Source organism: Colossoma macropomum, unplaced genomic scaffold (genome assembly GCF_904425465.1).
Source record: "Colossoma macropomum unplaced genomic scaffold, Colossoma_macropomum, whole genome shotgun sequence".
NCBI lineage: Eukaryota > Metazoa > Chordata > Actinopteri > Characiformes > Serrasalmidae > Colossoma > Colossoma macropomum.
Window position 1 is genome coordinate 4,182,295 of NW_023494788.1, and position 25,917 is coordinate 4,208,211.

The 25,917-nt window shown below is 38.8% G+C and overlaps 1 protein-coding gene across 1 annotated transcript in view; it reads right to left on the bottom strand.

The window, feature by feature from the left end:
• nav2b (neuron navigator 2b) overlaps positions 1-2,262 on the bottom strand; it is a 122,588-nt gene extending 120,326 nt beyond the window's left edge. The window contains exon 1 of the mRNA XM_036568094.1: positions 1,946-2,262. Within this exon, the coding sequence (XP_036423987.1) occupies positions 1,946-2,182 (237 nt within the window). The 5' untranslated portion in view covers positions 2,183-2,262. The remainder of the gene's footprint in view (positions 1-1,945) is intronic.
• Positions 2,263-25,917: the final 23,655 nt, after the last annotated feature.

The window sequence follows — 25,917 nt, forward strand, 5'->3', positions numbered from 1 at the left end:
TAAATCATATCATTTTTTCTCTTGGTAAACATTAAAAATGGGTCCCACAGACCCCAACACCACAAAAGAGTTAATTCTAATAGGTAAAGATTTGGAAAATGGTTATGAAAAAACGAATGATAACTGTTTTGGTATATAAAACAACACAAACCGCATAAGTGGGGGAAAAAAATAAAATAATAGACAAATATAGTAGCCTTTTAAGAATATAGGCTTTACGAAAGCACATGAGTGTTCGAGGGGCATATATGTGAGCATATGGGCTTTGATTAGAGAATAAGAGGATATATGTGAACATATGGGTGTGTGCTAGAGATCAGTATTGTATATATAAATGCATGGACTGATCTTTGGATCAGTGCCAGCGTGCCGTTCCCATTGATGTGCTCCAGAGTGGTGTGTGTGTGTGTGGATCCCACATGGCCGTGTGCCCACCTGCAGTGTGGCGCACCACTACTAATGGAGCACTATAGTAAAACCTCCACTGCTGTGTGTGTTTCTGTGTGTAATACTGTAATGACAGAGTGAGCGGTGCAGCATTTCATCCTCCAAACCACATAAAGAGAGAAGTTCCTCACTGTAGCAGGAGCACAAGGCAAAATAAATACACTCGCAGAGCAGCTGCAGGCTCAGTGTAGTGTTGTGTAATGAGGCAGAACGTCACATTTGACCAGAACTGCCTCGTCTATTCTTAAAACAATATAACATTTTCAATTGAATTTATTCACTAGGCATGAAGCTAGAAAGGTCTTGGCACTCCGGCACAAACAAAGGTCTCTTTCAGAGCAAATAAGGGTCCCGTTAGAGCTCCTGATGTGCAACGGTTTGACTGTTCTGGTAAATTAATCTTTATTTTTGCCATCCTGGCACCCTTATTTAAACAGAATTAACTTCATAACAGCATAGCCTTCTGTATATGCGTAATGACAGCAAAACTGGGTTGAATTTAGTTGAATGGAGTCAGAAGTTCTTATCTTTATCACAGGATGTTGTTGTGACACGTTGACGGTGCTGGCACAAACACACTTTGTCAGTAGCTCAACACACAGTGACCTCAAGCAAGGTGTTGATCTCCCTTAAATCCCACACTGAACCAGGTAAAGCCTCTTCACACCCACTTAAGTGCGTGTAAATGAATGAAATCACTCTAATGATGACTGTAATGATTCTGCTCTAACTTTAGACTTTTGACGTAGAGCAGCCTGAGAAATACACCCTCACCTGTAAAAACACACACATGCACACCTACATCCACACACATGCTCATAAAGAGTCTTATTAAAACTTTACTATGTGCTCCTACTACAAAGCTTAACCAAAGCCACAACTGCCTGCAGGTGCACATTAACCCCTTAGACTCCAAAGATCTGTATGTGGGTGTGCACTTTAGTTCATCACCCTCATAAATACAGAGTTATACACATTAGTTTGGTATTAGTTTCTGCATAATGAATTTCATAAGTAATTTCTTACTGTACTGATTCTTGCAAAGTTGAACAGTGCACCATATCCCATATGTATAATAGATGTGTGTATATAAATAGATAAAAGATAGAAAATAGATAAAAGATAAGTGTATATAAATAATAATAATATATTCCCTAAGTATTATATATGGAGGTGCTGTCAGAACAAAACCCTGTATCTCCAATTGTGTTATTTTATTTTATGCATAATCTAAAAATGCCAGCTAGTCTATTGTGTTTACATTTCATGAAGAATCGACCAATAAAAATGCTCCACAATTTCAGTTTTAAATAATGAAACATGGAGCTTTTGTAAAAATCAGCAAAGCCAAAGTCAAGACTGTGTTTTTTGTTTTCTCTGTTTTATCTACAAGATCTAAAAACAAATTAAACAACTTCTCACACTCACTATAACGACAATTAGTGCTAATAATACCATGTCCAATAAAAGCGGAAGAATCTCATAACTGTGCTCAAACCTGGGGGTCCGGTGCCTTTTCCTTGGCTGGCGGGCTTTTTATCTGTGGCGTTCCGACGCCCTGGCTGTGCCTCCTAGAGAGAGGAGTCCTCAGAGGGATAAGGCTGGGGTGGCTGGGCTTTGGGCTGCTGTTCTGATCGGCTCGTCTATGGCTGGGTGACTGGGGAATGGGCAGCGCGCTGTGGACAGGCTTGGGCAATCCCGACTTCATCTTGGAGGCGACCAAAATGGCCGGCATTTTCCTCTTTTCTGCCGTCCGAGCACGGTCGCAAAGCTGTGGTGTGCGTACAGACTGGCACACACACTTATACACCACACACTCCTACTTGAGTGGGAGCGGTACTTGGAGCAATCGCGCTTGTTGGCTCAACAGCTGGTGCTAGTCTGTGGACTGCCTCCAGACACTCAAACCCACACGCAGGCAGTGCAGGGAAGCCTAGGCAGCATCCAGGCTCATGCAGACAAGTTGAGAGTCTCAGCGTCTAATAAGAAAACCATTGTGGCCACTTAAAACAAGTCCCAGACTTCTCAGGCAGTTTCCTTTGCCAGTGGTCTCCCTAAGCATATGAGTTGAAGTCTAGAGCCCTTTTCCACCTGCTCATAGGCATGAGAAGTGAAGGGTGGAGTGAAAATAGCTGCAGAGGTCCTGGAGAGCACTCAAGGGGAGTTTCCTTCTCAAAGAAAGTCCAGAAATCCAGGAAGACTGAAGTGCGGTTCTGTAATCTATCTGTCGAAGCGTAACTAGCCTCCAGTTGCAGGCGCAGTAAGGTAAACACTTCAGGCTTGGGAAGGATTAGAAAGCCATTAGTGAGGCAGCAGATGTGTCTTAGGAGAAAACTCAAGACTAACACTCCTGGGTGACAAACTAATCAGCCGTTAGCATCGAATCTGCTGCAACTGAGCCTTCTTGATTGGTGTGGTCAGCAGTACCAGACAGATTTGTGCTGGAGACCACCTCAAAGCCTCTTTCTCATTCAATCCCCCACTCTCTCTCTCCTGCCTCACCCACTCTGTAAATATCCCCGCAGACTGTTATTTAGCTCTAGTGTTGTAGAACGTTTTGATCATGAACTAAAAGAAAAGCTAAATAGCAAGAAACAGTGTGGGAATGAAATCTCCTGCTGACAGTTTTGGTTAACCAAAACACAAGGGTTTCATAATCCACTATAAGTGGCTTAAGTTGTGATAGGAAAAAGTGTTTAGAAGCTAAGAGGCTGAAATACTAACACTTCCTTTCCCTGAATCTGAGAAAGATCACTGGCGAATTCCTTCACCTCACCACACTTCCTTTGACACGCTGAGAGAGAGTGTTTGTTTATGCACCTACAGCATTAGCTGGAGCTTTAGATGGATAAAATTGTGCCTCAGCAGCAGTTCCTGGAGGCTGTGGCTTGAACTAAGTAATCCCTGCTGGGTTTGAAGAGTGAAACCCACCAACAATCACCTCAGAGCATCCTGTTAAGGAGTAGTGATCCAATATGTCGTAAGAAAAAAAGCATTGGATGAACATTTCATCATTCATGGACTAATAGAAATGGTCCAAAATTACATGCATTAACTTTCATTAAAGTTAAGAATGTTTTTTCCTTCTCCAGTAAAGCTGCCAATTTGGAGATACAAGGTTCTTGGAACAGTAATGATATTCATACATCTACAGTGGTGCTTGAAAGTTTGTTAACCCTGTAGAATTTCCTATATTTCTGCATAAATTTGACCTAAACCTTCATCAGACAGTAGGCAAAGAGAACCAAATTAAACAAGTGAGACAAAAATATTAAACTTGCTCATTTATTTATTGAGAATGAAATGATCCAATATTTCATATCTGTGAGTGGCAAAAGTATGTAAACCTCAACTTTCAGTATCTGGTGTGACTCCCTTGTGCAGCAATAACTGCAACTAAACGTTTCCGGTAACCGTGATTAGTCCTGCACTTTCGGCCCATTCCTCCATACAAAACAGCTTCAACTCTGTTATGTTGGTGGGTTTCCTCCCATGAACTGCTGCTTCAGGTCCTTCCACAACAATTCTATAGGATTAAGGTCAGGACTTTGACTCGGCCATTCCAACACATTCATTTATTCTTCTTTAACCATTCTCTGGTAGAACGACTTGTCTTGCTGCATGAACCACGTTCTCTTGAGTTTCAGCTCACAGAGAGATGCTCTCACATTTCCCTTTAGAATTTGCTGGTATAATTCAGAGTTCATTGCTCCATCAATGATGGCAAGCCATCCTGGCCCAGATACAGCAAAACAGGCCCAAACCATGATACCACCGCCACCTCACAGATATGTACTATTGGATCATTCTCCTCAATAAATAAATGACCAAGTGTTATAATTTTATCTCAATTATCTAATTTGATTCTCTTTATCTATTATTAGGACTTGTGTGAGAATCTGATGAAGTTTTAGGTCATATTTATGCAAAAATGTAGAAAATATTAAAGGGTTCACAAACTTTCAAGCACCACTGTATACAGTCATCAGCAAAAGTTTGAACAAGCCCAGTCAGATGACATGTTTTGTTGATTTTCTAAGTGAAAATAAGTTGACATATCCTCTACAGGGAACAAGCTTTATTATGGAAATTTTCTGCAAATTCTACTGCACAATTTCTATTTATTTGTCCTGACCACTGAAGAACAGGGTAAAAGGGGGCTAACAAAGTATGCAGAGAAACAGATGGACTACAGTCTATAATTGTAGAACTACAAAGTGCACCTATATAGTAAGTGGAGCTGACAAAATGGACAAGGAGCGTAGAAACAAGGTCATAAGGTCATAATGTTATGCCTGATCGTTGTATGTTTTTCCTTTTGGGGATCATTAAGGTTGGTTTCATTTTAGAAGTCACTAAACGAGATACAATCACATTAATAAATGTGTAAAAAATAAATCATATTTATGTGAAGCAGAAGCTATTTAGGCCACTTCCTCCAGATGACTCGACAAGTAACAGAATAATTCCATCAAGACGTACGGTAGTGTGGTCAAGATGTAAAAGAATCCCTCAAGATTAGACCTCCAGGGCTGAAACAGGAGAAACAAACAAAGTGGAGGTCGGATCATAAAATAACATCATGGGAAATATGGCAAAGGGAAGCACAGTAAAAAGCATACCACAATAACTGCGGGTGGTAGGTGTGGGTTGCTAAGTTGATGCTTCAAATAAAAACAATTTGCAATGTGGAACCAATTTGACAGAGCAGCGATGGGTTTGGTGGTTTCAACCACAGAAACACTCCCTGAGGAAAAGCATGTTTTGTGTATTAGTGCTACCAAAATAGCAACAGCAGCAGGTATAAAAACATCATACACCTAGCAGACCTTGACGGAAAGGAATTTTGGGGTGAAATGCTTTGATACCCTTTCTCATTTTACCTATATTGTTATCACGCAATGATTAGGCCTTAAAAAGACCCAATTGTCAACTTACCCCAGATGTACTGAGTCAGCCAAGATATGTTTAGTGTCTAAAGTTTGTTTCTTTAGTTTTGCACTGGAGCTATAAGGCTAATGTTTATTTTTTTATTTATTTATTTTTTATTTTGTTTATTTTCAGGATCCCCATTAACTGCTATTGTGATAGCTGCTGTTCTTCCTGGGGTCCAGTGGATGTACCACACCTAACAAAAATAGTGCAGTAACAATTAACAAAACAAGTCATACAAAACACAAGAGTAAAAAATCAGAAAAGAAAAAAAAAGACAGAGAGAAAAGAAAAAAAAGGAAACTGAAAAATAAAAAGACATAACATAAATCACACTGAAAGAAAATATCATGTGTATATTTACAAAAACTTCAGCTGACTGTATTCTGGTAAATATCTACATTCCTGCCCACTCCACCATAGTGTTGTTCCAGCTGTCAAGGACCGATCTACTTAACTGATCTCTACATTTGTTAAATAGTGTTTTTTTTATCAGTTTTTTAAACATTATTTTACCCCTTAATTTTAAGCAGTCAGACTGGTAGGGAATTCCACTCCTTTATGGCTCTATAAATCACTGTTAGACACATGTAGTTAGTTTTTGCTCTGGGTAATTTGAAATAATTTTTGTCGTATATCTTGTTATATTAGTTTCTCTACCTTTTACTTGCTCCAGTTGATCAAAGAGATCTGCTGGATATCGAGTCGAGTAAGAATCATCTTCAACCTGTCTTCAACCTTTAACCATTCAAGTTTATGATGCATTTTATTAATGTTGGTTCTATATGGAGATTGTACTGTAATTCTTGCTGCCTTATTTTGCATTATTTGCAGTTTTTGTCAGATGCTTCTTTGCTGCATTTGACCAGATTGCAGCACAATAATCTAAATTACATAGTACCAGTGATTCTGACACTAGTTTTAGTGACCTCGCTGTTAAAAATGTTGCACATCTCCTTATTACTGATAAGACTTTTCCCATTTTTTTAAATTATGTTCTCAATATGTTTTGACCATAACAATCTGTTGTCAATTGTAACACCTACGAGTTGTACCTCTTGAACTTGTACTATTTCTTCTTTGCCTATATTTAATATTAACTAATATTAACCAGTGATGATTTGGACCTGATTGTTATACTTTCTTGTTTTCTGTATATTCAGTATAAGTAGAAGTTTTCTGTACATTCAGTATAAGTAGAAGTATAAGTTCAATTACTCGTAGCTAACAAGTAACTGAAGCTTATGATCACCAATTAGCATTAATGTAAACTGTATGTCTAAGTCTTCGTACATTCACTTCCAACAAAGTTGAGTTGTTAAATATCTCTAATAGACTTGATTATGTGATTTCTGACACTGTATGACATGCTGTTCTACAAAAATGGTCAAAAGTACATCCCATAGCTAAACAGCAGTAGCAGCCATCTTAAAACATGTCCATACTGTACATACATTGTCTAATTTTTTTATCTATTGCTTTAAATGCCAGTTGAGACCGTGATTTGAATTAACAGTGTGGATCTGCATTCAATACTGAAGCACTACACCACTGTTTGTCACAAGTTAACTCGTCTCGGCTAACAGACCAGCTGTCTGAATGGGGTTAGCATTCCATGCTAGCTAAATCCCTCACTCACTGCTTATCCCCAATGACACGGTCACTTGTCTTGACCCTCAGTCACAAGGCAGTGACCTTGTTATTGAGAGTTGTGGCTTGTATTCCATTAAAAGTAAGATGTTTAAGCTTAAAATGCACAAGAAAAACAAAAAGAAGTACCAAATAGAGAAAGAACTAAGAGGTACAATCACACAGCTACTAAAAGGATCATCTGGTGAAGAACTGAATTAACACTCATTCTATATAACTTAATTCAAGAGGATAAGCTTATTCCAGATGGCCTATTTGAGATGTCCATTTGGAGAGAGCGTGCCAGTTGGTTAATGGGCAATGTCAACAAACCAAACAGAGGTCATGCTAGTCCAATTCAGAGCCATGAACTTGCTGAACTATGTTGAGACCTAGTATTGGATTTAAACTGGACTTATAGTAGTACTCTCTCTTTTGGAGCTAGCTAGATAAAATATTTCAGTGCACTGATCTTATAAAGGAAAGGGTCATATAAAGTTGTGTTGCAATAGTGACTATCTATCTATCTGTCTGTCTATCTCCCTCTCTCTCTCTCTCTCTATATATATATATATATATATATATATATATATATATATATATATATACATACACCGCTCAGACATAACATTATGACCCCCTCTTTGTTTCTACCCTCATTGTCCATTTTATCAGCTCCACTTACTATATAGGTGCACTTTGTAGTTCTACAGTTACAGACTGTAGTCCATCTGTTTCTCTGCATACTTTGTTAGCCCCCTTTTACCCTGTTCTTCAGTGGTCAGGACCCCCATGGACCCTCACGGAGCAGGTACTATTTGGGTGGTGGATCATTCTCAGCACTGCAGTAACACTGATGTGGTGGTGGTGTGTTAGTGTGTGTTGTGCTGGTCTGAGTGGAGTGCTGCTGGAGTTTTTAAACACCTCACTGTCGCTGCTGGACTGAGATTTGTAGTAAGACTTCTAGTAAGTGGAGCTGATAAAATGCACAATGAGCGTAGAAACAAGGAGGTCGTCATAATGTTATGCCTGATCGGTGTACATATATAGTTACTGTTGCAACAAATTCTTGTGTAAATCAAAATGGTAGCTTTACAGGAGAAGGAATAAACATTCTGGAGCATTTCTATTGGTCCATTCATTATAAAATTCAACTACAAGTTTTTTCAGATAGTGGCAATATATAAAGTACAGTACAAAAGTCTTAGACACCTAAGCACATTATTATTATTTATCTCAACAATGTTTTCACCAGTAAAACAATATTTAACATTAGATTAAATATAAATAATGATAAATACATTCAAAAATAACAAGAATTTCCCCAAAATAGTTATCTTCTGAGCAAATTTAAAGAACAAAGTTTTGGTTCTGGATTTCTCCTTTATATCCCAGCCATCACATGGATTTGTGAAATTCCATCACCAGCTGATTAATGTAATGAAGGACTGATCAGCCAAACCAGTGGTTTCATGAGACCAAATAATACTGGGCTGTCACGAAGTGAGGTTTGAAACTGGTTAAACAAGCAAGAGATCAACACATTATTACTGCATTGTCCTATAGAAAGTATGTCTTTTTTGCCACAGTGTAGTTTTTAAGTGAAGATTTAAAGATAATCAGTACTAGTGATTCTCCCAGTCTGGCTAAAGAGGGCATCAGCAACACCCTACAGACGAGAGAGTGTGTGAGACGTAGGACAGACAGCGCTCTCGAGTAAATCTCCAAGTGTGCACTGTCCAATCACAGAGTTCATTCACCTCAGACTGTCAACACTTCGCTTCCTAAATGAGGCACAATGTCCAAATCTGAAAATAGACACGTTTAGACACACATGCTCAGAGACACATGCGCTGACATGCTCCTGATTATAACACAGGGCTGTTGTATGAATGAACCTATGTGAGGAGAAGGTTCTTCTGTCTAGATTTCAACGAAATGTTTGAATCAGTCATAAAAATTTGTTTGAACAGCCAGTTACACCTGAACTCTGTCTAAACCCAAAAATGAAACAGTGAAGAATCCATAACTCAGCATTAAAAGGTAGTTTTTAGGTAATATATACAAAGTGTTAGTGCACAACGAGAGTGGATGATAATGTAAATTAATAATGATGAATAATGATATTATTGTGACTGAAATTCACTTCGGAAGTACCACCTGAGTGCCTTAATCTATGGCTTGTGCTTTCCCAACTGGTGTCATAATTACCACATAATTACCAACCAGGATAATTATTCCAGTATTACTCAATAATTTATAACTCTCTTGTTTGGTCGCGTCATTGTACAGTGCTACATGCAGAAAATAAAATGGCAAAGGTGGTCATAATACCAATGGCAAACCACTCTGCTGAAAAAATCAACACAGTGGCACCTTTCTTCTGGACAAGGTACCGGTGAGTTGGTCTGGTCGTTTCATTTGAATGTTTCCCATCATTTTTTTGTCACACTTAAAATCTACATGATAATCTTTCCAAGTGGCATTGAAAGTATTTCTGTCTCTGATCCACTCAGACCAGCGCAACACACACTAACACACCACCACCACGTCAGTGTCACTGCAGTGCTAAAAATGGCCCACCACCCAAATAATATCTGCTCCGTGGAGGTCCTGTAGGGGTCCTGACCACTGAAGAACAGGGTAAAAGGGGGCTAAAAAAGTATGCAGAGAAACAGATGGACTACAGAACTACAAAGTGCAAACTGATAAAATGGATAATGGGTGTAGAAACAAGGAGCTGTACTTAATGAAGTGGCCCCTCATTGTATAAAATGACATAAATAAGAAGGTAATAAACCAAGTATAAATTCATACATACCAACAGAAACAAGTTTACTTTTAGCTTCAAAGCATAAACCAGATTTATTTAGAAAATAAAATCACAATTTTGTTCTCATTTTCTTTACTAAACGCAAAACATGAGGCTTAAACGTCAAAAATGATCGAATACTAAACCAAGATATTTGTACGTAGACTCATTTTCAACTACATGTCCGTTTAAAGTGATGACAGGCGGTTGGTTTCAGGGCATTTTCTTTGAATTTCTGAACAACTATTTTAGTTTTATTAATATTTAAAACAAGTCTAAGACTAAAATCTGTACTGTACGGTATTAAAAACAATGTGTAGGTTACACAGAGCTTGATTTTCAGTAGACGCTGAACAGTAGATGACAGTATCATCAGCATAATAACGCAAATTTGCATTTGGCACATGTAAATGCATAATACTAATGGTTGACTGAAGCGCTGGTTCTTTGTTAAAGCACTAAACTCAATCAGCTTGACACAAAAGCAAAGAAAAGCACCCCGAAACTAACCTATCTGATACCCTGTAATCTCAGAAAGTTAAGCTTGCTAAGTTACCCAACCAGTTCTGAATGAACAAGAGCTAAGGAGCCATTTGGCAGCATCCAAAAGAGTTCACGCTAGCTGGTGCTCATGTTATCACAATACCTTTCATTCACTGTTCTTTGCATTGGCATTATTAAGCTAATATTCACTGAAGTGCACTCGTTGTGCTATACACTGACGTTCTGCTAGCTAAACTGTTTGCTGTGTAATCAGTAATGTCTGCACAGCCTGCTTTAAGCCTGCCATACTAACCATGTGTCCAGCACTAAGCAGGACCCTCAGGCTTTGTGCCAGCTGAACGCTGACATTGGCAGGCCACAGCAGGACAGGATGCAGACAGAGAGATACAGATATGCTATCTCAACAGGTCTGCCAGTGCCAAAAAGGTCATTGGTGCTCCTTTTAAATCTTCTGAGAGGAGCTTGAAAGCTCTGGTTAGGCATGGAGTTATGGGTCCAGTGCTTGTGCAGTCAATGGATGCAGCTGGATGTGATTACCAGGAATCAGGTAATAGGGAAATAAACACCTTGGATGAATTTAAAAGGTGTGTTATATGTGTTAACGTAGCCATCTGGCAATGTGCAAGAGGTGACGGTATCGTTGTTCTTTTATAGGTTATAAGACACGAAAAACTGAAGGAAGAGGACTGGAAATGTGCACAATATGGAGAGAATATGGATATAGCAAATATCCAGGTCAAATTTAATATGCAGTTTGTATTAACCAACTGGTAAATAGCTAATCACAGCATTTAACATGTGATCGGTTAGCAGCGCATAACAGAAGCAACTTCAAATTCTTCACAACTGTGATTTCCAGCATTTTCCAACACTTTCTCATCTTAACCGAAGGTGGTCTGTCACATATTCAGGTTAGGTTCATTCTCACAGTAATGGCAGTGAGGTCTGCCGTTACTATGTGGCATTTGCTTTAGCGGACTTTGTGATAGGCAGCAGACGGAGGCTTGGCACCAGAATGTATTCCACTTTTCAAGCCCATTATTAGATTACAAACTCAGTGCTCAGTCAGCAAACAATCCCTTTATGGGCTTAGATAGGAGCCTGAGCTCAATTCAGAAGGCCAGAGAGGGAGCAAGTACATGATCACGTCTACTTCAAGATCACATCCCAACACAATTGGAAATGAGGTTCATTTTCAAAATGTGTAACGTTAATGGTCGCCATAACACTCTGGCAATTCAGATGGCTGTTCTATAAATCTTTCTTGCAAAGTCAGCCTGAAGGAATGTAGCCCACGTTAGCCAGGCACAAAATGAGTTAGCTGTGGTTTTGAAATTTGTGTGGTTTAGTTGTGGTTGTTAAATGTAAGATTTGTTACAAAATCAAGGGATAAAGCCATTCGCAGACCACCAAAGTATTTCATGGCCTACGTGGTGCTATGATACTTTAACCCTCATGCTAGACAAGAGAGAAAGAAAGACAGGCACTATGCTGCAGCTCAAACAATTCAGATGTGCACAATATTATAAAGAAACAGGGAGAAAGAAAACTACAGAGGAAGACAGAATGAGGGCCAGATGGAACACAGCTGTGTTTTGCGCTAACAGCTTCTGTATGGAGTAGCTGAGAGCTAGCAGGAGATCAGATTCACGCACAGACATGCAAACACTCTACACCACCTGGTTTTCAATCAATCCTCTTAGCCTAGCCGCAGATCCACCACTGCTCAGCCTTCAAAGCAGATTTGACTGATAAGTAACATTCACAAACTGGTGATAGCATAAGGTAAAGGACATATCACTCTAGCTTAATGCCTTAGCTTTAGTGGCAGGCTTCTTAGCAGCAACACCTCAACAGCGGTGCTAAATCTACGAACGCTTCCAGTGGATAATGATCTACAGTTTTGGAAACAGCCCACATGTGAAAAAGTGGCACCCCTTCCCTTTCCACAAATGACTAAAAACAATGTTTTCTTCACACAAGCTGTTAACCATTCATATATGGTAGTGAAGGCCATGGCACTGCCAGACTTGTACTTAATTCCAGCATTGGAGGTGGAGAACCTGTGATGTCATGATCTGGTACATGTTCAATCTGAATCTGAAAGGGTTCAAAACTGGTCATAACATTTATGATATGTGAAGTCTTGGGCTGCCCAAGCAAAAAAAAGCTAACCTTGTCTCATTTACATTACCAGTGAAAATTTTGGACACACTTGAATATGCACTTCTCATTATAAAGACATTGTGATCTAAACACGCTCACGTCCTTTTATTCTATACTGTAAATCCACACACACCGATCAGGCATAACATTATGACCACCTCCTTGTTTCTACGCTCATTGTCCATTTTATCAGCTCCACTTACTATATAGGTGCACTTTGTAGTTCTACAGTTACAGACTGTAGTCCATCTGTTTCTCTGCATACTTTGTTAGCCCCCTTTTACCCTGTTCTTCAGTGGTCAGGACCCCCATGGACCCTCACAGAGCGGCTACCATTTGGGTGGTGGATCATTCTCAGCACTGCAGTATCACTGATGTGGTGGTGGTGTGTTAGTGTGTGTTGTGCTGGTCTGAGTGGATCAGACACAACATTTTAAGCCACAAAACTATTGCAAAACAATGTCTCAGACATCAGGCAGCGTATTCATGTAATAACTTTCTGTGAAGGAGCTTTCAGATGCATTAAACTCTTTAGACGTCTGGTTCCTATCATCACCACTGTCAACAGTTCTGACTGAGTAAGTTTCTCTAGAACAGAGCTTTTCACACAAAACTATCCCAACCTTTTAATTATGTTGAATTTTTGAAAAGTGGGTTTCACTTTAAGGCTAATATATGTAAATACAACAGAGCTGACTGGCTGTCCTGTATTCTCCTCATTCAAAAAGCAGTCCAGGCTGAAACACTCATAACTTCAGTGTGAATAGATGAGGCTGAGGTGTAGGCTGAAATGTGAATAGACCTATGTTTGACATCACAAAAACAATGACTTTTTATTGTTGTGAGGGGTCATAGGTGAGTGTATATTGAGTATTTTACAACTGCTTAGATTGCAGCAAGGTTTACTGACAACTCCTCAAGAGTTAAAGGCATGCCTAACAACTCCTTTACCTGTGGTATAACAGAGCTTAGTTTGTTACAATGACTTTCAAACGGGTTATTAACAACAAAAGGACTTTTTTGTGACTTTGTAAATCAGAAGTCAATTGTTGTGAGGGGTCATAGGTGAGTATATATTGAGTATTTTACAACTGCTTAGATCGCAGCAAGGTTTACTGACAACTCCTCAAGAGTTAGCGGCATGCCTAACAACTCCCTTACCTGTGGTATAACACAGCCTCTTGTAGCTTAGTTTATTATTTAGATTTTCATTTTTTTTTCATTTTTAATTAATTTGTTTGCAAACCGCAGAAAAGCTACATATCATGTACAGTGACAATGTCTTCAAGTATCATGATGTTATATGTTTGCCATATCACCCACTCTTACATGATCCCAGATATGAACTCCAGACAGCACCGTGATTCCTGCCTCTCAGTGGATCCAGGGCCACATTCCTGCAGTAGCTGCCTGGGGTCAGAGTCAGGGCTGAGGAAGTGAAGTGCCATCCAGCGTATAAATAGGACAAGATAGCTGAGCAAGGCCAAGTGGCACATGAGAAGGCGCTGGCTCGGAGGAAATGGATGTGCGAAGGCGCGCGCACACACACACTCACACACACATGCATGCACAGACAGGACAGGAGCTCTGCTGAAGAGATCAGACATGTAGTCTCCGAAGAGAAGATTACACTTCACTCATTCTCAGTGTCAAGTTAAAGGCAGGATAACAAGGTTCTCCAAAGGGTGGTTAGTACTGCAGTGACGTTAGAAGCAGACGTTAAAAGCTACTGTACACGTCTTTTGATGATAATGAAGTAGGGCATCACTGAAACTGTCAATCACAGTTCTTCACACTATCAAGCAACAGGACATTATCACAGACTTTGTAAAATTCAATTAACTTCAACAATTAGGCAGAGAAGTACTATTAAAGAACTTTAATCATCCGAAGCTGCAGCTGTGAATAAACCGATTGTCTAATTTAGGCTAATAAAAACTGAATTAGGCCTCGGTAGAAAGGACAGAAGAAAGCACACATGTTAAATCCATCGTTAGCTGAGCCAGCGAGCACACCGAAATAAAAACAAGCCATCCGATTACTGTCAAGTTTTGGGTTTGTCGACTGCAGACTTTGAAGCTGCCAAGTGTTCATGGCTTTTGATATTGACAAAAAACATGCGCCTTATTCTGAGCTCAGCAATCCTTTTAAAACCTAATTGCAGAACGCACAAAACCCAAATTCCGTCAGCACATGAATGAAGACAGTTATGCCCAAGAGCTTCTTACGTTATTAGCAACGAATGGATGGAATATACAAACATACAAATGTCTCTTAGAGAGTGAAATACTGCTTTAGGAAAGCATTATTTGAGTAATCTAGGCTTAAGATGGAACTTGAGTGTGGTTAAAGTCAAAATGTTTAATGAACAGAGGGTCTTAATGGGTCGCAGTAAAATGAATAGTGGGTTGAACTGACTGGGATAGCATCCCGTATTAGCATCAGGAAATTAGAGAATGTCAAACAAATATCCAACATTTGACGACCCTTTAAAGAAACATTGAAAAACTCAGTACAGAAACATACTGAAAAAATATGGTAATGCATTATTTGAAACCCTGCTGCATAACAATGACATAAACATAGCATAAACATGTCATGATAGATGTCATATGCTGTCATGACATCACACATTATGACACAGTTATGGAAACAGGACACTATGATATATTTGGACATAATGACAACTCATGACAGCATACTACATCTGCCACGACATGTTTATGGCATGTTGTCAATGTTATGCAGCAGAGTTCAAGTAAAGTGTTACCAAAAATACAATCATGAAAACCATACCATATTCAGTATGTTTCTCATTCACACTGTAACCTAATTATGCTGCTCATCATCTAATGCAGTGGTTCTCAAACCAGTCTTCAGGGCCCTTTTGCCAGATCCCAACTCCCAACACACAGGGATAGAGCACAAATATGGATCATCTTGGGACCAGTTTGAGAACGACTGATCTAATGCATGCAAAGCATCATCTAATGCTGTGCTTTCCAACCCTGGTCCTGGAGAACGTCTTGCCCTGACTGCCCAAAATATCTAGCGCTTTTAACTCTCTCTGTAGAAACATTACACTTGAATGAGAAGCTTTTAGTGCAGCGTTTTAGAACATCCACCATCATTTAACGCCGTGGCACTCTGACCGATCCTCAGGGACGGTCCACGTTTTTGCTCAGTGCATCTCCCAAGTATAGAGCAAAAATATGGACCATCTGGGTGCCCTGAGGACCACTGATTTAACCCCTTAACCCCTTAATAAAGTTTTATTACACACTTCTATAACCTAAGAATAGCTTCATTAGTTTGCACTGAAGTCCTTGTAGTTACTGAATAATAAGCCTTAGTAATGAAATAAGCCTGGATTGTTAAGAGGTTAAATGCTGGTGGGTGCAAAGTTTTATTACTTACTTCTGTGACCTAAGAACAGCTCAACCAGTTTGCATTGGAGTCCCTGTAGTTAGTACATAATAAGTCTTAGCATGTATTAAGCCTGGGATTTTAAGGGGTTAATATACATCTATAAGATAAAGTGGTAACTGAAGGACAGCATTCATAAGGCTACATGACGCCTATATGCTTTTCATCACTGACATAACTGACATAAACCTGCATAAACTTTTATAAAGGCTTATCCCAACGAGCATCAGCTGTTATAAAGTCAGCCAGTGTTATGACAACTGACTCTTGTTGGAATAAGCCTTTATAAATGTCTATATAGGCTTATGTTATTTGTCATGAAAGGCTTATTTAGGTGTCTTCAGGTGACTTCAGTAAAGTGCTATCAATAAACGTTTCGAGCAGCCACATTGTGTCATGAAAAAGGAATGTTAGTGATTTCAGTTCACACTGGACAGTGACAGGAGTTAGATAATACACTTTTAGCTCATCTGATCTCACATTCAGAACCACAATACTGACAAATCCTACTAAAACACAGGCATGGCACAGTATCCCACTAGTTTTTCTTTTGCAATCATTCAAAATGCTGCTCTACTGCCATCTACAGGCCTTCTGATGCCCTTGCAGGTTTGTGTTTGTTTCTTCCACAGCCAAAGGAGAAAATTATTAAAAAGTGATTCTATATGGTAGCTCTGTAATAAAGTGAATTTTGAGAAATGAATATGAAACTTATGATCTTAAGTTGGTTATTTGTTTTGGTGAATGTAAAGACACAAAGATTTAAACCAGTGTTGTGCCATGCACAGCAACAAGCTCTAACATGTGGAGCCCATTGGCTGAGAGGACACGAGCCCTGACTCTCAATATTTTGCACACACTACTTACATATTTCTTATTTCAACACAGAAATATAATCAGATTTTAGACTGAGTGAGATTGTTTAAGCTCAGTGAGAGTGGTGGGCTTTTTCAGACATTTGCACTCCCTCGACCCTTAATCTGACTGTGAGGCATTCCTGAAGCTTCATCTATTATTTAGAGAAGCAAAGCCATGTAAGGAGGGGCTTGCCTTTTGAAAACCCACCAACCCACTACCACTATGAGGTGGTGGTCTCTCTCACACACAACCCCCCCCCAACTGCCACTTTCTTATTTATTATTACTCACACTCTCTCTCTCTCTCTCTCTCTCTCTCTCTCTCTCTCCCTCTCTCTCTCTCTCTCACACACACACACACACAGAGAAAAGGGGGCAGGAGGTCAGGTTAAAATTCAGCACCCAAACATTTCTGCAGTGCGTCACCCCAGAGACACTGCCCTGCACTTTAGGTATCTTCTTGTGCTGCTGTTAGAGTCATGAAAAAGACTAGAAGTGCCTTTGGTTAGAATCTATATTAAACACTTTTCCGCACTTCTGCATTTTTTTTAAAATAAATTTTGTACTTATTTTTTTTTACAATAATGCGTTAAAGAGCCAATATCATGCAAATTCCTCAATTATGCAAAATGAAAGCATCTTTTGTAAATAAAGGCTACAACACTGTTAGAAATAAAGGTATTTGCAGGTACATTTTTCGTTCATCAAGGTACAAACAATGTAAATATTCCCTCTAAGGTTCAACAGTGGTTTTAAGGTCTAATTGTGAACCTTAAATAAGTTTTTCCAGGTGACAAGTTTGTATTTGCACCTTTTCATAATCAAATGATTTAAAACAGAACAACAAATGAAAAGCCTGGAGACGAGACGGGGTGTGTGGAGTCAGTACAGCTCAGAAAATATCATTTCAGTGGATTATGGTACAGTTATGTTCCCTAACTAAAGGTACTGAGATGTACCCTTGAGGGGTCTCACCTCAGTGACAAGAGGGTCACTGCTCCAGTGACAGTTCAGTATCTTTATTTCTGAGAGTGTACTATACAAAGATTCTCAAGTTAATATTGTTAAGTTTTGAATTTTGTTTAAATGAAAGTACATAATGTTCACCCCCCGGTTCATGCTGTCCATATATGGAAACTATTCTGAAAAAAGCTGCCTGTTTTGAAGTCGCTGCTTTTGTGACGCCACAGAAATGAATGCATTTACATGCATCTGGTTGGTCAGCCTACAACAGCTCAGCCCTGCCCATTTGTTTTAAGGTTTTTCAGCCTGTAAAGCTTCTTACAGGAGACGTGATACAAGGCAACCAATCAGAACAGAGCACTTTGACAAATATCAGTCTTAAAGGTGCAGTAACACCACAGCCTGTAACAAAACAGCCTAATTAAGAAACAGTTTACTTCTAAGAGAAAAGAGAGTGGAAAATTATCATGTAAAAATGAATCATGGCTGTTTTTGGTACACAGAACAACATAAATATAATGAGGGAACCTCAGGGAAAAAATAAAATACTAGAAAAAATGTAGGATACAGGCCCTTTAATAAATTATTAAATGCATGTTAAATGAATAACAAATAGTACTTTTGATTAATTCCCTTCTACACATAGGTCAACAGCACACTCTTAACTCCTCACCTTAGTTATTACACGTTTCACCCACTCAAAAATTTCATCCATCAGTGTTAGTAATGAATGCGAGCATTATGCAAATGAGACCATGCGTACTGGTTTTCACGATTAACCAGACAATGTGAGACATGTTAGTAGTTTTGCATGATGTTTGGTCCATTCTGGGTCTGTGAATGACTTTTATGTCAGTTTTGGTTGGCAGTCTGGTAAATTTGGGTGAGTTGAACTTGCAGCTCCACATGAATTAGTCCCATAGAGGTCAGCATGAGATAAAGCTCCAAAAATAGATCCTTTCAGCGTGAGTACGTGGCCCCAGCGCACACTGCACGCCTGAGAAGCCAATTCCTGCTCAAGTGGAGGACACAGTGATTGATCAAAGCAGACGACTCAGCAAGTTCAGCTCGAGGAACGAGCGCACTGGTCACGAACTGGAGCTTGTTAGTTAAAGTATAAGCCCACAGTAAACTTTTGACTCTGTTACTCTGAGTTCCTAGAAAAAGAAGAACGTTAAAAAGGCAAAGACATTTTAAAAGATGACTAATCATGGGAAGAGCTATAATAATAACTTGTAAGAGTAAGCAGGGTTTATAAACATACGTTTCCTCTATTGTGATAAGAACACTTACTCACAATCATAATTACTAGTCCTTCTAAAATAGGGATGCTTGATCAGAATCGGTTTCAGGTTTTATGTCTGTTCATTTGAATCAGCACCCGTTTCTGTCTCTCTCCACTGTTGGAACTTTGAACGTTCAAGGTCATTTGGTATGTTGACTATTGGAAAATATGCGGTTAGAAAAGGTTTGAAAAGCAGCTGTTTAGTGGAGCATGACAGGTGACTGTGAATGCCCTAAAGAGTGGCGCACCTACAGAGAAGCCAGAGGGACAGTTCTGACTGAGAAATTGTGCCATAACTACATCAATGTTCTGTTAACCCACTGCAATGCCCTATATATATATATTTTTTTTTCAGGAACATGAAACACTGTTCACGTCGAGCAATATAGCTAGCAATAAGATAGACTTGTTCTAAATCCATAACTGGTCATTTTTATCATCACAAAGGATGTTAACCTGTTAAAATCTCAGGCTTATTACATATTAAGGCTTATTATTAAGTAACTACAGGGACTTAAATGCAAACTAGTTGAGCTATTCTTAGATAATATAAGTGTGTAATAACACTTCGGCCCTGGCCATTTAAAGGGTTAAAGTGTGTAATAATACTTGGGCCCTGGCCATTTAAAGGGTTAAAGTGTGTAATAACACTTGGGCCCTGGCCATTTAAAGGGTTAAAGTGTGTAATAACACTTGGGCCCTGGCCATTTAAAGGGTTAGAGTGTGTAATAACACTTGGGCCCTGACCATTTAAAGGGTTAAATCAATGAAATTAAATGTTACTTCATCATACAGAGCAATACATTGGTGTGTGCGTTAGTGAGATGTGATAGACGCTGAAATATACACATGTAAGATAATCTATCCAACAATGGTCTTAACTGTGTACCAGTTCTGCTAGATTTCAAGGATACACACATTTTTGTTTTAAATAAATGTTTCAGCAAAAAAAGTCAATAGCACTGGAGCCACAAGGCTATTGTTGCTAACAAACACTAGATGTCAACAGTCACTGTTCCATAAATACATCCCCAAAACGTCTCTCTTTCAGGTCTTCAGCGTGCACAGATTTGAGGATATGGTTCAGACACTGTAAATACATTTTCAAACTTACTTATGTGAGCTGTGACTTTAGCAAAACCTCATCATGTAGCTGAACACTGAAGAACTTTCATTTGTCAGCCACGTTAGCATCATAGCACTAAACTAAAGAGGTAACCGTTCGGACACAAAACACGTCTTGGCTGATGAATGACATATAGGAGTAAGCGGAAAACTGTAAATTGGAGTTTTCGCCAAACTAATCCTTTAATATTGGGTCCAAAATAACAATACATATCAAAATACACCTCTAATATCTCTGTAGGTGCTCAAATGGATCTTGCATTTCTAAAAATTAATAACTAGCCATATGTACACAAAAAACCTGTAGAGTTGTACTGATATTGTCTATCGCTAACCCTTTAAACAAGATGCAAATGGTCACATGGTAAAAGCCAATGCTTAGTCCTTTCACTCCAACTGCTCTGGTTCACATAGTAAAAAGATTGAAAAAAGAAATTATCTGAATTAGCATGACAAGAGAAGAGAGGGACAGAGATGACAATGGGGTCCTGTGGCGAGGGTAAGAACCAGTAACTCAGGAAAGGGGAGTTCATAGTCAGAATTAGCTAATATTAGCATAAACAAGCAAAATAGTAGCCTAAGAGTTGGATTGGTTTAAATCCGAATTAATATTTTGTCTGTATCTAAACTCCCTTCTGTGTCCAACTTGAATGAAGATGGTAAATGAGTTTTTTGAAGTTTATTTTACATCGAAAATTCTTTGTTCTTAAAGTTTAGCTAAGCTAAAAAAAGCTAACAAAACATTACATGGCTTAAGTTCTTCAAATACAGCTAACTACAGATAAATGGGGGTTGGGTGGGGGGTATTGGTGGGGAAATATGAAGAGAGAAGACTCACATGTGTTTCTGATTTAGTGATATGACTCTGCTCAGAAAAATGAAGTTAGCAAAGTCTACATCTGAAGCTAACTCGAACTCTGCGTCAGACTGGCTAACTCAGTGTGTGCTCAGACTTGGTGATGAATGTAGTATGCTGTAATGAAATCCTCTGCAGGACCCTCTCGCCCACGGCCCAACTCCACCCTCCTCATCCTCGACAGCGGGACAATACGCAGGCCCCTGGTGTGAATGGGGGACGCGGCAAACCAAAATTACACACCCACAGCTTTTTCCCCAGCCAAGGCCACTCTCTCGTTAAAATGGAAATGAAAGTGTGCCTGTGCGTCTTTGGGTTGAGGAGATGTGAAGTGACAGTGGAAGCATCTTCACAGCAGAGTCGTTTTTCACTGCCTCATGTCATGACATCATCCCACCAATGAATTATGCATTTAGGACGATAACACTGTCTTTCGTGTTGCGACGGGGGATTTTGTCTTGTGTGCTGTATGAGTTCATGTGTTCTGAGACCTCTTTGACCTAAATGTAGAAAAAGCAAAAATGTCTTGGCAACATATTTGGAAGTTAAAGGGCGATTCCATTGGTTGAGATGCAAACTAAGCCATACTGAGTGGTTTGGTGTGAACGTCTCAGTTCCAAAGAAACTTATCAAGTCAGAATTGTTTACAGTGGTGGTGATAGGAATCAGAGTCTGAAAGCTCTCTCACAGAAAGTTAGATATAGTCAGATATAGCAGTGCTGCGAATTTCGGATAGTATATAAAATGGCTATATATGTGTTGTTGACATGGCGACCCTCTGGCTCCTATCACCACCACTGTAAAGAAATCTGAGTTGGTAAGTTTTTCTATAATGAAGCATTTCACATTAAACTACAAAGAAACTATTAAAATCTGATGGAATTCCCCTTTAAAAACTGTACACACACACACACACACACACACACACACACACACACATATATGTATATATATATAAATGAGAAAAATAATATAATGCTAATATTTTAAAACATTTTAACTATACACAATATATATCACAATATTTTGGGTTTTTTTTTTGGTTTGATATGTTGGAACAAAAAAGAACCCCTACTGCCACATTTTTAACAACATTGAAAAACTATACAATCATTTTTAATTAATTTTTCACATACCACATTGAGTTAAATCCTTTTAAATGGGCCTAATTATGCTTTCTTTGTAATGAAATATGTAGTTGGTCAGTGTGCTTTAATACAGTATGCTCAGAAATGTTCATAATCTATCACAATAATGATAAATATTGTCATATTGCCCACCCCTATATGGACACTGGGCAAACACACATGCAGACATGCAGACACATGTTTACATTGATTTTTATAAAGGATTACTACTACACATTAAAGGTGAGCGATATGGCAAAAATATAGTATTGCGATACTTAATTTTTACAATTCAATATTGTATTTTTTGAGCCATCTGATCAGTTGGAACAGAGAAAAAAGAACCGGTAGTGCCACATACTCTCAAAAACTGTGAATACAATGATTTTAATTCAATATTTCACACTTAATCCAGTTAACCAGAACTAATTTTGCTCTCTTTATAGTGAAAACAGGCAGCTGGTCAGTGCTCTACAATCCTGATGACATACAAGATATGCTCAGAAAAGCATATTGTATTGTACTGTGACATAATTTATCACGATAACGATATATATTGTCATATTGCCCAGCCCTACTACTCATATATACTATACATGCTTTTTAAGCTTCTTCTATTACTTTTGGCTCTGGGAGACTGTGGAGTTGGGGGCTGCTTTGGGGGTTTTCCAGATGGGTGCTTTCCACTGACAAACACACCAGTGTACTGCCAAGGCAAAGGTAACCAAGGAGCCATTTACTGTAACATTTTCTTTCCACCGATAAATCAATACCTAGAAATGAATAAATAATGTGCTTGCCCTACAAAAATGTTTCTGAAAGGTCATCAGCATTTAAATCAGGCTTCTTCATTAATAATTTTCTGTGAAGTTGTGAACTGGTTCATAAGGTGAGCACTGAACTACATGCGTTAGGCTTCAGTGGTGAAAAACTAATCATCTAAAAGTCCACTGCTCCCATCCATTTCACATTTCAGGTTCAAGTTGATTTCCTCTAAGGCACAGCTACACAAAATGTAATTGACCTCAGTTCCAGGCTGGGCTGGAAGAACAAGACCTTATTTAAGTGTTCAAGGCAGAATGTGCTGAATGACGGATACACAGAGGGAGGAAAACTCAGTTACGCTTAAAAACACTGCAGGGAAAGTTATGACACCACAAAGTCATAAAAGCGCAGCAGAGCAGATGAAAGCCTATCTTTGTTCATCAACTGAATGATGAATTAACTATCTTTGAAAAAGTGAAAGACATCACAAATCTTTGATCACAAGACGATACCAGGCATTTCATTTTGAAATGCTGATAAAAACAGTGATTAGTAAATTCTGTTTGAGATCCCATCCTGGTTTTCGGCCTTGCCCTTTATGCACACAGATTTCTCAAGGTTCCCTGACTGTTTCTAATGTATAATGCACTGCTGAGGATGAAATACGTAAAATCCTTGCAATCCCTGAGGAACAGTACTTTTAACCTCTTATTCTCCAGGGTATATTTTGGTTTGTCCATCTGAATGTACATGACCAAATCGTAAGGCAAACTATTCAGTAACTGCATGAAATAAATGTACATTTTTATTTTATTTATTTATTTTTTTGTAAAAGCTCCCCTCAGATTAACAGAACATGTGTTTTATGATCATACACATATTGCTATATGCTTACAATTTACTGCTGAAAGCCAAAAATCTTAGACGCTCTTGTATTTTTTTATAAAAATCATTTTTACAGAGCAGATCACTGAAGAGACGCCATCTGTTTATAGTTTATAGCCCAGATTTGTGGAAAAATGGGTCGACTTTCAGTAGAAAAAAAATTGTGAGTTCAGCTTCTTTTATTATAAGGATCTAAAATTACATCACCCATCTATTTGACTGGAAAGAAGACAGTTAAGCTCTCATACAACGCCCACCTTTTGAATGTAGCTTATGAAATATGAAAGTTATGAAGAATATGACGAGGCGTGTTTTGGAACCACCGGTGGTCTCAAGGAGGTTAAACTGTTGGGATTTTTCGCTGATGCATTTTTTGGCAAATGATGAGCCTCGACCCATCCTTGATCATAAAGGACTAGACCTTTCCTCGATGTTCCTTTTATACCCAAGCATGATTCAATCTCATGTTTCCTGAACAAGTCATAAAGTTTCTAGTTGCAGACATCAATTTTAGAATTAGTGTATATTTACAAAAAAACTGTTGTTGACAATATAAAACATTACATATCTTGTCTTTGTGCTGCTTTTCTTTAAACGTGGGTCAAAACTGATTTATAAATCACTGCTTTACAGTGATTTTATTTACATTTTAACTTTTATTTATTTTTTAACTTAACATTTTAACATCCCAACTTTTTGAAAGTATGTATATATAAATTTTTAATGGTGATTGTAGTACAGTGGTCTGTAACTTAAGCCCAACAGGGCCCAACAATTTTTTTATGTGGTAGATTTTTTTTTATTTGTATTAAAATTTCATGCATTTCAAGCTATAATAGCAGGAGGATTGGCATGTCATCTCCTCAGCGACACATTTACCCTGAATGCAGCTACCAGCCACAAACAAATGTCAGACCAGAGTACTTCCTTGCACCAGTTAAGCCAGCATCAGCTACAGCCAAAGCTCAGCTTACAGATAAGTGAGCAGTTTTCTTTTTAGTCAATTTTCTATCAAATAAGCATCTTTCAACAAAAGCAAAGCACAGTAAAACAGTGTCTGTGATAATCCATCTCTGATGAGTGCATGTGAGCAGGTTCGGGTCGGTATAGGGGTTCACATTTTAGCAGTACCTGTTGGGCCTGTACAGGCCGGGTCACAAGGGCATGGACTGGACTTGGGCTTCAGTTTTATATGTCCATGCAGACCTCTTACTGTAGTACTGGCCTTTACAATACTGTAGAGGGCTGCAGTATGCAAATGAGCCCTTACAACCAATCCAAAAACAAAGCCACCGAAATAATTTATTGTGTGCTATGAGCATTCTGACCAGTCACAGATGTTCCTAACAAGTGTCCTCTGGGTGTTTTAACACATGAAGGCATCTACACGATCCAACAACTGTAAAAAAAAATCTGTCAAAGCAATTCATGTCAATCCTTTACCAAATAAAGTGTTTATTGCAAAAAATTGCAATGCAGGCTTAATAGAGTCGTGATACGGTACGTTGTCCATATAGTTCAGCCCTAATAGGGACTGATAATCCCTGCGCTAGAGGCTATGTGATCTCACACACTTTCATGTCAGTCAAGGCCTTCTGTTAGATTCAGCTCTATCACTAAATGTACCCCTAGGCTGGGATTCCTTCAACTTCTGGTGTCCAGGTGTTGAAGGATTCTTTTTGGTAATCAGACCTTGTGTTATTCAATCCAGGTGAACATCACACATTTGCACACACAGCTGCTGGCCAAAGCTGATAAGAAATTTGCCCTTGCTACACATACGAACAGTCTCCACTGTTTGCTGTGCTTTGTTACACATTACTGGGTCGTGAACTCACCGTTTCCAGTAATTTTCAGTCATGTGATAATTTCATTTTGCAATAAGTGATGCAAGACAAGTGCTACTGTATGTGTGACCTGGCCATACAGTACACAAACATAGTGTTTTCAGTGCCTGGGCACAATGTGTTACAGTGGCAGTGAGATCATATCACGTCATGAAAGGGTCCACATCATAGAAAACCAATTTGAAAAAAAGGAGTTTGAAGTAATATGTAAACACTGTCAATGTTTCAAATGATACCGTTCACAGCCCAGTCCATACTGTCCATATATGGAAAAACAGCCTGTTTGAATTC